This window comes from Rhinolophus ferrumequinum, chromosome 13 (genome assembly GCF_004115265.2).
Source record: "Rhinolophus ferrumequinum isolate MPI-CBG mRhiFer1 chromosome 13, mRhiFer1_v1.p, whole genome shotgun sequence".
NCBI lineage: Eukaryota > Metazoa > Chordata > Mammalia > Chiroptera > Rhinolophidae > Rhinolophus > Rhinolophus ferrumequinum.
In genome coordinates, this window is record NC_046296.1 from 23,759,067 (window position 1) to 23,773,590 (window position 14,524).

General features: G+C 39.7%; 1 protein-coding gene across 2 annotated transcripts in view; it reads right to left on the reverse strand.

Annotated features, from left to right (window-relative positions):
- MEIS1 (Meis homeobox 1) overlaps positions 1 to 14,524 on the reverse strand; it is a 133,797-nt gene that overhangs the window by 49,579 nt on the left and 69,694 nt on the right. For both annotated transcript variants that reach the window (XM_033124649.1, XM_033124650.1), the window contains exon 8: positions 8,516 to 8,661. In XM_033124649.1, the coding sequence (XP_032980540.1) occupies positions 8,516 to 8,661 (146 nt within the window). The remainder of the gene's footprint in view (positions 1 to 8,515; positions 8,662 to 14,524) is intronic.

The following is a 14,524-nucleotide window of genomic DNA, read 5'->3' on the forward strand; positions in this document are numbered from 1 at the left end:
TATGAAAGGACCATCCTTGACCTTTAGTTGCCAATAACCATCAGATTGCATTATGAAGTTTTATGCCAAACCCTCTGGCTCACATTTTTATTTTAAAAATACTAATTAGCTAACTCATGGAATGAGATTATAATTACACTTTTGAACTCCCACAATGCGATTTGATTTGCTCTGTGTTTGAGAGGCAACGTGGTGGAAAGCACATGGAAATTCAAGTCAGGAGATGCTGGTTCCAGCTCAGCCAGTTCCTAGCTTTTGACCTTGAAAAAAATCATTAACTTCTCTAAACGTCATTTTTGTCATCCCGCCTACCTTACAAGATTGTCTTAAGAATCGAGGGCATGTGAAAAATATTAAACCACAAAGCACCACAGAGACACATATTATAATTTTATTTAGCCTTTTGATCAATTTTCTCTTCAGCCGTTAACAGGATAGAATGATCCCATGTCAAAATAGCCAAGCAATTCATAGATCATTTTTTAAAAACGTGATAAAGGTAACGTTATGTAGGCAGGAGATAATTTCATTTCTCTTTAAAAATGAAATCAAGACATTTGTGTGGAGTTTCTGCCCCAAGAAGTTTGGGAACTGACTTTTCCTTAAAGAACAGATAGGAATTATCCCTAAACTTCTAAAAACTGCAATAGAAATAACCTCCACTCATTGATCTTTCTTAGGATGAGTGTCCCTGATAACAGATAATACCTTCTGGCCTCTGGACATCCCAAGAACTTCCTAGGACACTGAATTCTCTGAGGTCATTGGTGTCATGGGAGAGCACATAGGCCTTGCAGGGGTGCTAACAACAGAATTAATGTGAAAACCGATAAAAACCCACCACAGAACTTTAAGAACTGAAAAGCAAAGACATCTAAAAGGTGTCATATATATTGTCCCATATTTGTGTGTGTGTGAAGAGATAATACCAAGAGGACATGAGGATACCAAGAGGATACTACCAAGAGGATAATACCTTAAAGAACAAGTAGTTCTTTAAGTCACACTAAGGTCTCCATTTCACAACATTTTGCATAATATATTTAAAAACCAAGTAATGCATATCTCTTAAATATCAACCGACTTAGGAAGTTCCCACTTATAGGATGCTCCCATCAAGTTAGTTGAGGTCTATCTTTTCTTTATAGTGTTTGAAGATAGAACAACACACCTTGTACAGGGACCCACACTCACTGGGCTATAATTTGCTGAGTGAAGGCATTTTGCAACGGCAAGAAAAAAACCAGGCCTCGAAGGTCTTGAACATATTAGAAAATTGCCCGCCATAACTTTTTCAGCTATTCCCTTGCTCTCAGAGGCTCGCCAAAGGCCCACCGAGACAGGTGCCTTATCTGAGATCCTGAGGGCTCTCTCCTACTCTCAACACACGGAGGTGAGTATCAAGTCCACTGAGGCAAGCCAAATGCATCAGGTTCAGGACTCTGCAAAGGAGGGACAAGCAGTATTACGACTGGCATTTTGCTGGGAATCCACATAATCCCATTATCCACATACCATTGTTACCTTGGAGCCTTAATAAAATAATTTTTGCTACCTCATGGTGTTCAGTATAGCACAGATAAGCTTGGGTCATGACCAAGAGGGTTTTGTGACCCAAGCAACAGACCGCTGCAACATGGTCCCCACTCTTTCGTTATCCTCTGGTGTGGCTTTACATAAGGAGAAACAGAAAAATGAGAGCCCTAAACACAGCAATGTATTTAGGGGATGAAAAGAAGCAAAATGGATCCATTTTCCCCACGAGGATCGGTACAAATGGCAGGGGTTCAGAGAGAGTTGTCCCACAGGAAAATGTCCGCACACGTAGGGACATATATGTACACACAGAAGACTGAGGTGTGAGGGGGATGTTCTCAGTGAACCCAAACACAGTACCGTAAATTCCATGACATATAGACTTACTTCTACTGGCAAAACAACAACCAACCAAACCAAACCCAAACCAAACCTCTGGAATCCTTTTTAAAACGAAACCATCTGATTCTCTCTCTGTCAAACCTTCATACTTTAAAGCAAAGTACCTTCGCTAGGAATCTTAAACATTAAGAAAGTAAAAAAAAGCCAAGTTTATATTATATATAAAATCCCTACGGGTTGGACCGAGTTAGCTCAAGAAATACACTCACACATACCTATGTGAGGCTCCAGTTTATGTCTGAGAAACAAATTGAGGAGGCGCACTTGCATTTTCATTGACTGGGTTTGATATTTTATCTTCAAAAATACATCCTCACTAAGAGGACTCAGAGGAAGACATGATATTGACAGAGGCTTTGAAGTATAAATGGCTGGCTAGTGTTCAGAGCTGTGTGTATCAGCAACCAGCAACTTAATAAATTGTGTTATATGGGCACTTTTGTTTTGAACCTAATCCTTTATGTAATTAGCCCGATTAAGAGTATATCAGAAAACCAAACTATAGTGTATTTTTAACTCAGCCTTGGAAACAGAAAGACAAATTTTAGAACAATCTGACAAACTGCCAACCAGACTCCACACAAGTCCCTTACAGAAGACACCAATCATCAGTGAAATGAACAAGCCATTTGACCAAGCACAAAAATCTCAATCACACCCCGAAAATAACATAGAGCCCCAGTCAGAGCTCATTTGCTTGTGAGTTCTATGGACCTGGATAAATGGGCAATTTCAAAGTTGGACATTTGTTTTTACTTTCGATTGTTTTCTTTTCCCCCATGCCTCCTCATCAAGCGACTGTAATTACCCCAGGTCAGAGGTGCATAACTGTGATGGGGAAGAAAGGCTGGGGTAAGGGGAAGGAGGTGTGTGGAAGGCTGGGAGCCAGCTCTGCCAGGTCACTAATGGCCTCTGGGGCAACAACTTGGAGAACAGGCTGATGCTTCGCCTTTGATCTTCTAATTCACAATGATCATTAGTATTAACTCCGATTCTTCTGGGTGAAGAATTCCAGCTGTAGCCTTTTCAGTTTACCTGACCTAAGAAAATTCATCACCCATCCCATTAGGATTTCAATAACCAGCTAAGAAAAAGAAAAAGGCAGTTGCCCCAGAATCTAGAAACCACCACTTCATTATTGAAAGAGTTTAGATGATGTATATTACAGAAGAATTAGGGCATTCCAATACTACCCCCAAGTAATTAAATAATCTATTTCATTTTCCTCCTGAGACAGATGATTCCCAATTGGGTAAAAAATAGTCAGGGTTCCTATCTAATCAAAGTTGAAATATGCTATCTCCTAAGGAGCTGAGATCCTTTAAAATTAAAATAGAAGGATTTGTCATCCAAGCCTGGGTTAGTTTCGGCAAAGCCTAGCTTGGACCCATCATCATTACTGAAGCCTGTGAAGGTGAATGGCAACTGCATGTACGGAAAAGAGTAATAACTATAAAGATATTCTTCTTACAGATTTGAGAGAGCTCGGTTTTGATATGGTACGTGGAGATCTGGAAGAAATAAAATCTTCCCACTCCTTCATATTAGTTTTCAAGTCTCTTAATTTAATAATATATCTGCAGATAACATGTAGTGAAGAAGGAATCAAAGTTAGCTGCTATGTCCACCAACCAACCTCCTTGGCTCAAGCACATGACCATGAAGATAGATTGGGACTAGTCGCAAGGAGAGACTGCCTTTCTCAAATACTTTGTACTACCCTGATTGACATTGCAGGCGAGAGTTCGAGAATATAGTCTTTCTGTCCTACTACCTTCTTAGGACTAATGGTAGCTGAAGGATGATAGCTGGTAAGGCACAATAAGAAGATTCATTGTTAAAACTGGCAAAGTATACAAGTGAGGAATAGAGAGAAACAGAAATGGGAGAAGTGCACATCCCATCGACTGCTTACCTACATGCCTACCTATAGGTCTTCTATCTGCCTTTTGACCTTTGATCAACCAGAACGAGTTATCTGGGTACCAATTAGAAGTATGTCTTCACTGCAACAATAATTCCTAATGTTTAGCGAGCAATCCTTCCAAAATTGTAAGCAGAGTGATATGACACCAAGATATCTCCAACACATCTTATTACAAAAAGCAAAACCAATGAAACAACATCTGTCTCTTCTAGAGCATTCAATTCCCAAGTCAATTCCATTTATTCCATCCTTAGAGTGGCAGACCCGCAGGGCACTTTTCATCTAATAGTGTTTCTATGGAAACGCCATTCTCAACCTGGAAGATTCTACAACCCTTCACTTTGGCTTTATCCATATTGAAAGGAAAGTCTTATAAATCAGAAATAAAGACATAAATTTGACCACAGACAAAAATGTGTGTGTGTGTGTGTGTGTGTGTGTGTGTGTGTATTTATATATATATATTCATTCCAGGCTAGACTTCACAAAAAGAAACAAACAAAACAAAATAGTAAAACATGTGTATCTGACTTAGAAACCAAGTTTATCTCTTTAATACCAAATGGGATCCTCAAAATCAGTGAGAGGATAGGGAATCCAAGAGAATGTGCATGGAAATCAGATCACCTCCCCTACTGCTCAGTGCCAAATGTGTCACCCTGTGAATGGTTTCTTCACCTCAGTCTGCAAGGATGCATTTTAACAACCTCCACTCTTCTAACTTTCTGGATTCCTGGGACATACAGCAGCTCCATGCAGAAAAATGTGTCACTGCATATTTTAAATAAGAACCGTATTAACCACTTTTCTATGTAGTATGTAGATTATATTTAAAACTGCAATATGTTAGGGTAGGAAAACAAAAAGACCCGTGATTTTCACCTCAAATATTGTATTTATTCCTGTTCCTCATTTTCACTAGGGCACACGCCTTTGTAACACTACGTAGCAAAATAACTGGTGATATGCAAAACACATCCAATTTAAACATTATGACACAGTAGGTTATATTTACAGTTCGACTAATGCCCTTAAGAAGGAAAAAGAAACCTTGAACTAACTGTCACTATATAGTGACTCATATGCCAATATTAAGTACTTTTTAATTGTTTGCAGTAATTTGTCTTCAGGCAAATGCAAGCATTTCGATTAATAAATGCTTTTATTTTCTTTCTAATTCTCTCTTATTATCTGTCAGTCATTCTTTTCAATTCCAGGGAATTGTTTCTTTTTAAAAAAAAAAAACCTTCTCTAGTTATCAAAACTGGCAAATGTTCAACTAAGTAGTCTAAACTGGAAATTTACATCACTGAAATTTCCTTTTACCCCATATCACCAAAGTTTAAAATCTGTTTCCTTTTTCTTTTATTGTTTTCATTATTCACAAGTATGTCCAGTTTAGCTTGCTAGAGACTGTGAGTCCAAGAATAAAGCTTTAGTTCTCTCTTTGGAGTAGTAAAATGTGCTACTGATTAAATCTACCTGTGGATTACTACAGAACGGCACATTTTTCTTATGCAGCTGGTGTGCAAATCCAGAAAGGTTTTTTTTTTATTCAGGGCCTATTCTACTCCTCTAACACACAAATGCTTGAAAGCCCTTTCAAAGGCAGATTTTTTTTAACTGAATAAACCCAATGAAAAGATTGACCCATTTATTTGAAAAAGAAAAAAAATAGCAATTTGCTTTTAAAGAGGTGTGTGAGGTTTTATAATATGTCTTTGGCATTTAATAGATTAGTTTTTACAATTTGATAATAAATTGTTATTGCTATTGTTTTAATTAGCCAGTGTTTCAATTGCTCTTGTATATCTAGAGAGCTTTCAGAAAGAATTTTCTAGCTAACTTGCATTAGTCATATAGGAAGAACATGCTACATTTAAAATTTGTACACAGTCTCCCAAGTTAATTGTGCATGCCTGGAGACCTCTCAGAACTTTAAATAAAGTTGCTAAAGGATTAGTTCTGAGATGTCAGTAGTTTCTTACATTTGGACAAATCACAACAAAACTCTCTTTCAACGCCATAGGCTTTTCCATAGAATTTACTATATCTAATCAGCCCCTGACTATAAATATTACCTAAGCAGTCTGTGCGATCCTTGAAGATGCATCACAAGACAAGGAGAAGGGTGTTCCTTGTAACTGGAGATCTATTTGCACTTGCAATTAGGGAAAAGGGAAGGGACTATTTCTCATTGGGGAAAGGAAAGAGGGAGAAAATTAAAATGTGTCTTCCAGCTTTGCTTTTTAGATGGTATTAAGAGAGCACTTTCTTTTTAGAGACCATTATAATTATCAATATTTTTGTATGAGCAGATGGCAGTGGAATGGGGAAGGAGGGTATGGAACTACCCAACCAACCATGAGACAACTTCTATGAGGACTCAGAGAAAGCCAGGGAGACGTGGACAAATGAGCTTCCCCTTCCAGGGTAGTGAGAAAGGCCAGCACAGACCCCCAAAACGGAAGGAAATCAGGCAGTTTGTGAATATGTTCTGCTACAATCACCCCAAGAACATGGACCACAAAAAGCATTGCAATGAAGGTAAAATCATGCTGGCTGTTAAAAAGGGTTTTTTTTGTTGTTGTTTTTTAAAGAAGCTAATACAGCTCTCTGCAAGGTTCTTCACAAGGGTATAACCTAGAAAATCAGGAAACTGGCGGATGAATAAAAGAATTTGCTTCTCTCTCTCTTGATTCTGTCTGAACCAATATTTGATTATATTTTATTCAGGGGCATCTCAGCTTCAAGTAAAGCCAAAGCTCCTTTGCAGATTGCAATGGAGGCCGATGAAATCTATTCATTTTTTCTGTTAGTATAGGAAACAGAAATAGTTTGGTTGTTACTTCAGGGTTGAGACCTGATTTTGTCCCCTCCCCGCACTCATCCTCCAGATAAGATTAGCTGGTCAGCTCTGGTGATGAAATAGCCTGGCTGCATCAGCGCCATTGACCAATTGTCACTTCTGATCTCCTGCTGACTTTAAATGCCACACCATTTACTTTTCATGCTACCCCTCTAGACCCTAGTCCTCCCCTCTCCCTTTCATCAGTGCTAAGTGATCCCCGCAGCAAATTTGCACAAGGCCGATCTCAAGCTAACCACATATATGCAACAAGTGTCAGATAAGTAAGGAATGGCACCTGAATCGAGTTTTAGGTAGACCTAATATGATGTTAAAATCAGTTAAACAATCGAAATATTCAATTAACTACCAGCATTAAGCAGTCCCTAAAGCTGATTCCAAAACTGTCAACATCATCTCGTTACTATTTGGAATCATCATGAGAAGAAGAGAAGGGTGGAAATTTTTTTTTTTTTTTTTTTTTTTTAGCTACTCCTGCTGCCATCAGTTTTTATTTTATTCACGGATGCTGGAAAATCTGGATCAATGTATACTCTCGAGTGTTACTGGAGGCATAGCTTCCATCCAGAGGAACAGAACCAGCATGGCTTTCAACATGCCCTGCTTGTTTCCCTGTATCAGAACAAGTCACTGAGGACCATGGCCTTGAAAGTGGGTAAGGGTGTAAGGGTCAACAGGTCTGAACACATTTGTGACAATGTACAATTAAGTGTCATAAACTAACTTTGAAAAATGAATGACTTTATGAAAAGCAAACTATGCTAAAAATAGTAACATAAAAGGTTTGCTCCTGACATTTTTTAAAAAGCCACGATTTTTAACATTCGTTCATCTCAGGCGAGGTTAGCTACAACCTGTCTAAATTCACCCTTTGTCCCTCATAGTGAAAGTCCCCCAGGTCAACAATTGTGCTGATTTTTAAAATATTATTTCACCCATAAATTTTCATTTTATCTTCTTCCTTAGATATCATGAAATCGGTATGCGCTTACAAAAATATCCACCACAATATTATGATTATAAATATTTTGAACATGAAATTCATTCAGAACAATAACCAAACCAAACAAACCCTTCGGTGGCATAAAGCCCCAACTCTCCAGTTTCTCACATCTCCAGGAGAATTCCTGCAGTGAAAACAGCAATCCTCACACAGACAATATAAACTGTTACTCTGCTTGAAAAGTCACAAGGGACTACACAGGAAGAGCTGACTCTATATTGCTGTTTTCCTTTACAGTTCTAAATACAGGGACAACTTTCCCTGTGCAGCTCTGACTCACATGAACGTTTTGGAATGGCAGCCAGTGCGTTCAGACCACTTAAAAGCAAGTTATGTGAGCATCCTGCCATTGCAACAAGATTTAAATTGTCACGGACCATTCATTATAAAGGTCCACGAAAGCATTAGAAGAAATTAAGTCCTTCTCTCTGGGGTTTGTCTTACTTTCTTCTTAGGGGGAGCTGGTTCTAAGTACTTAAGAGGCACACTCAGAAAAGCAACATCATTAGCATACATACTTAAAATCACAAGTGCACAAGAACTCCTAAACCTGTAGAACTTAGTGAAAGTTAACATTACAATAACGAACTTCAAATCAAACTCCTCATTGAGGGTAAGTACCTAGGAAATAAGTGCTAACACTTTTGCAAAAACTGTGGGAACACAGTGATTTATGAATATTCCAGGTCCAGAGGGAATCACCTTTCCCCCATTTTTTTTTTCTATCAAAACTGTTTGTCCATATTTAGTTTACATATGTCATTTAGAATCCACTTACTGTTAGATGCTGGAACAGCCACGCCCTCATGATATTTGTGGCTACTTTGGGAAAGATGCCACGCTTTTTGTGACGCTTTTTGTCCTTATCTGGATCATCATCGTCACCTGTGCTGGGGGAAGCTACACTGTTGTCCAAGCCATCACCTGCAAACATAGTGAATCAAATTTTGACTGATGCTACCTTGACATGCTTTATTCAAATAGAATGCCTTTGGATATAAACAAAACCAAAAGAGCAATATAAATGATTAATAGTTTATTTGGTACTTTTTTTTTTTTTTTTTCAAGACAGACAGAACAAGGCCTAGGCTCAAAAGTAGTCAGGTCTAAGGAACTTCTTCCAAAGAACAGTACGAAAAGTCAAAGGGAATAGAAGGAAATATCCGATCTCTTTAGTAGCTTTGTTGCCATTGTAATTATTCTGACACACGCTAAATGTAACTCCTTTTGGGAAGTTAAATATGGTAGCAGTCATTAGCTGTCCCTGCCTGGGTATTCAATCCCACATATAGTCATCGATGTCAACTTGTGAGAAGATGCATTTAAGATATCAACTATTTCCACAAGTGATCTATCTTAAGATTAAATTAGGCCATGGAAATGTAGGTAATCCATCATACAAGCAGTTTGACATAGGAATGCTTCAAATAGAATATAATTTTTCTTACCATAGAAAGAGAGCATCAAGTTTAATAAGGGGAAAACTCCCCAAATTATTTTTTAATTAGAAAACAGTGACTATTTACATCAAATAAAGTGATGTTAAACTGTCGTTTAGAACTGTAATTACCCTAGTAATCCAGGCAGTTTCTAAAATTTCTTCAAGATTTAAATATTCCTCACTGAAAAGTCTCCTGCTTACACATTCCTATATATTGGATCCTATTTTTCCATTGATTTTTGTTAGAACATTTAAGTTGTTTCTTCCAGAAAATATTTTGGCTCTGTGACACAATAAAATTTAAAAGGTAATATTCCTTTTACAATGCCATATTTAAATAAGATGAAAAAAAATTTCAACCCACATATACACTGTCCAAAATAAGTCATAAGGTACAAATGGAAAGTAAGCACTTTGGATTTTGGCATAAAAGTCAAAGGGAAAACAACAGTGGACTAACCTAAAAAGTAGCTTAGCTTCTGTCCAACATTCTTCTCTACCTGGAGCCCCACTCTAGGGGAAGCTACTGGCTTTTTGAAAGGGACAGGTTGATCTGGGTCCAGAAAGAAGAGCTATGACAGTAAGGCTTAGCAATGAGGTAACAGATGTCCCCGAGAGCACATTTACTGGGTTACGTAAGTCACTGGAGAGCAGCCTAATTGGCCCAAAGAATCGGGTACTTTGGTAAGAAAAGTTTCCCAATGACTGTACATTGAAACTAGCCTCAGATTCATTCACATCACTTCTTGAATTTCAGTATTCCTTATTTCTGTGAACGTAAATATCCTACATATGAAAAGAATTCTCTATTTTGACTTCAGTCATTTCAGTCTAATCTATAGCAGTTACCTTGCCATTACTCAATTGTTCTTAACAGCTCCCTCAGGAGACTCCCCTACCCCACCCCCCAAAAAAGAAAATTGCCCCCAAATTGCACTGACTTGTACTGAGTTAGAGTTTTAAAACTTTGTTGGGTGAAAAATAGACTAATTTGAACATTTCTGCTAAGATTACAGTATAGGCCACACACACAAAATGTTTGCAGAAATTTTCTGAGTTTAGTTTTTATTAATTTAAAATCCATAATTTTGTTGTCCTTAAAATCCATCTATATATATATATATATATATATATATTTTTTAGGTCCCACAGAACCATAGCTGTGTTCTCAGCAGGAAAGGTCATAAAGACCCACGGTTCCAAAGCCCTCAATGTATCAATGAAGAAAGAGCTTGTGTCCTATTGGGTGACTTGCCCAAGGTCATCCAGCCTGAAACGCAGCAGATGGGTCTGTGCTAGACCAGACTCCCACATCCCTAAATCGGTGCTCCTTCCACGCCCCCACCCCTAACAGAACTCTTTATTTGCATAACAAAGTGTTTTATAAGGAGTCCTCTTGGATTTGCCTAACAAATTCTTTAAAAGTCCAGTATTTAAAGAGGCTTTTTATTCAGAGAAGCATTTCACCATATAAAATAACAATTCATTAAAGAAACATGAGCAAAGAAAACAACTCAACGGCATGTAAAATTTCAATGGGCTAAGCCACTTGCAATATGCAAAAGGTAACCAAGGAAAGAACATATTACCTGATCATTGATTAAAAATGAAAAGCTTCTAACCTAATGACATAGTTTTTCACCACCTCTCCATGATTGTTTTCCATCTTTAAAAAAAAAAATAGCCTTTCTATCCATCTCAAAACCCCTTCAGATTAATTTAGCAGGCAATGCCTAGTGCCTGCCTAGAAGAGAATTCATTGATAATTTATGGAAATATCTACTATAATCCGGAGGAGATGACTTTTTTCCAGCTTTGTGCATCAATAGATAATCAAGGCCTTAAAGCAGCCTTAGCTTCCCATTACCTCAGGCAAAAGAATTCCTGAAAGCGTGCCTTGAGGGCACCTGAATTATATACTCCATTAGGAGAGGAAGGCTTTCTGCATTCCATGTGTAACACTCACCAGAACCTTTCCTGTTTATTTCTGCTGTATGAAAGCAGAAGCATTAGGAACAGAATTTTTTAAGTGAAGACTTATGTAGATACAATGGAGAAACCTTTCAAGCAGGAGCCAGATCACCCCCTTCAGTCCCTGGCAGTGACCTCTCCCGAATAAAAGGTTTCTATTACATCATTAGCTCAAGCCAAAAACAGCCTTGGCTTAATGCACAGTTTGTTCTTCCTACTGTTTTTAGGCAAATACAGCTACTTTACTCCCATCTGGGAGGGAAATTACACTGCTGGGTTGTAATCTAAGACAAGATTTTCATTGGAAGCAAATGCTTTCAATCCAGTGTAAATACTGGTGCATGTTCAGAAAAGCCTAAAACAATAAACCCTGCTCCTTCCCGACACAAGTTAGGGAAATGGAGAAGATGGGGAAGGAGAAGAGCATAATAAAACAGACTATTCTAAAAGCAAACACTTTCATAGATTTTAATAAATTGTTTAACCTCTTCCACTTTCTAAAATTGAAAATTGATCTCGCAACATCTCAACCTCAGAGAAAAGTCTAAATGGTCAATTGTACCTCTAGCATTTCCATTCACTCTGCAATTTGATACAGTCACCTCCATGCGGTCTCTGGAGGGTTTATTTCCTTTTTTTATTTTTAAGATCACTAAACAAACTTGGAGAACCGCCGGCCGACCACACGGCAGCAGGCAGCAGCCCTGAACCACATTTGTAAAATGTCAGCAGTGACTTCATTCCTGGAGCTGACTTCTCCTGCCGCCAAATGAAGGCAAACTGAAAAGGTGGAAATAATCATAAAAATGATGCTAGTCCATAAACAAGCTTACAGCCTCATTAGGATAGCAGTAGGCTCCAGTGGGTGATTTATGCTCGTTTTGCTGATGCTATGAGGAAATGCCATAGGGCGACTTTAGCCAATTGCTAATGGTTTCTGACAGCTTCTTAGCAACTAGTGCAAGCGACGTTGTGGCGTTTGCTAGTGACAGAAACCGAAAATGTCATATTATCTGCCCATGTGTCATGAAGTCCGTGTGGCAATTAACTAGCAGGCCAGTGACTGAGGGGCCAGAGGCTCCTGAAAATGGCCTTTGGCTATGCAGAGGCAGCCGCTGAGGCAGGCGCTGAGGCAGGCGCTGAGCGCAGCCCGGCTGCCCATATGCAACATTCTAATGCAGAAATCCACTTCCTAGCGACTTCTAGGCTCTGATGAGACTGGGCCACTCAAATCCCTTTTTTCCCCCCTCATTGATGTGAAACTCAGGGCTCCTCTCTCTCTAGGCCCTGGCTCTGGCTGTTATCAGAAGACTCTAAAGCGATCTGCTTTGATATGATTATCCGAATGGGTCCTTAATTGGCGATACCTGGTTCTGTGCGGTTTGGACGCTGGATTCAAAGGTGCTAGCTGTGTTTCTGCTCTCCCACAAATGAGTCTGAAAGGATTGAAGATCACTGAAGCAGACTCACTGCCTGTCAGATTGCTAGGAGCAGAGGAACCCTGCGCAGCAACAAGACACTATTTAAAAAACACCAGGCTTCTAACAAGCAGGGGGAGAATCTTGGCCACACTTTTCAGTTTCCGAGCTATCAAAACCATGCACTATATGTCAAACTGTCAAACCTTTCAGCGTGGGCCATTTGCCCTTTCAAATAATATTTAAGAATTGTTTTTACAAAATTTTATAGGCCATGGTCTAGTGAAAGAGGCCAACTAACAAAGAAAGGAATTTGTACTACAATTCGTCTACGGACAATTTCTTGTGAGACCTGGGCCTGTCCCTGCGGAGCAAGGCAGGTGACCTGTGGCAGCTCCCAGGCTGTCAGTGAGCTCAGATTTCAAACACGCTCAACTCAAACATCCCGAATCGCCTATTTAAGCATGCCCAGGCATTTAGACTGTGCTATCTCGTGCCTTTCAAGGCAGGATAAAGCGGCATTTATCGTATTCAGGCCATTCAATGGGTCAGACTGACCGTGTCAGCAGGGGCTCCTCTCCTCGCAGGTCAAAGCCCTTCTCCCATTTTTCTCTCCCTCCTAACTCCCTCTCCCCACCGCCCCCCCAGGACTGCCATTCCCAAAAAACCTATTCCGAGGCAAAAACAAAACCCAGAAAGGCGCCTGAGATTTACATCACAACTGATCGGAACTTCCCATGTCAGTGGGCCAGCAGATATAAATAAAATGTGGTGTCTGTCAGAGGGTTCTTTATGTCATAGAGGCAAAACTTCTAATTACGGATATGAACTTTCAACTGCTGGGGCAAATGGACGTGTAAGGTTGGGGACCCTCTTGTTTTGCTAGAAGCCAAACTGGAAGCCACCCCAGCTTCAAGAACATTTCATGTACAATTTTGTATTGAGACTGTATTTTCGGGTCATCTCTACTCCTTAAACTTTACTTTTCTCCTCTTCAAGTGTTTAGAAATACAGCATTTGCCCCAGAAATGTACCTAGACTCAAAATCAAGGCCATTTATACTCCTGTCTTTTGACACTGAATACATTCTTCGTGTCTTGAAAGTTGTCTACAATGGTCATTTCTAAAGCACTGTTACGACTGTGTAGCTCACGTCGGAAGGTGGCAAAATTTTCATCCAATAGGGAGGGTTTCTTTTTTTTCCGGATCTCCTTTCTCACTTAGTATCTACATGAGAGTAGGTGGTATTTCACCCCTTCAGGGTGTGTTGAACGTCCCCACCTTCCAGGGGCTGGTGGTGCAAACATCCCGTCGGTATGGAGAGGTGGGGTTTCCTTTGCAGTGGAGCTATCTGGGTGTGCCGGGCTGTTAGAGAAATGTAAAACTACCACAAGCCCACTTCTCCTGACCGTGGCTGTGTCTACTTAGGCAGAAGTCAGATGGGATGGTGCTTTCTGTGTTGTTAAGAGGATAAGGGTGAGAATGATAGAAAACCCTTTCTCAGGAACCAGCTAGAATACTTCAGAGGTTTTGAGGAGGTGCTTCGTCTTCGCGTAGAATGCACAGGAGCTGACAGAATAATTTTTCTAAAACACGTATCTGACCGTATAACCTGGTACTTAAAGTCCTTCTGTAGCGACCCTTTGCCTTCAGGATAAAGGTCGCACTTTGTAGCCTGGCACGGAAGGCCTTTTATGATCTCTCTCCTGGGTGTGTTTCCAGCCTGTCTTCTGCTGAGTCCGCATGTGCAGCAGCCCACGCTGCCCCACCCCAGTCTTGAGCCTACTTAACGTCCTCAGAATATCACCATGCACACCACTCTCTCACACCTCTTCGCATTTCCCTTTGCTAGTCCTCTTCCCTGTAGTATCCTTCCTGGCAAACTCCTTGGTGATCTTTTAGGTTCAGCTCAACGCCACCTCCCATAAGAAGCATTTGTTGGACTCTAGCTGTTCAG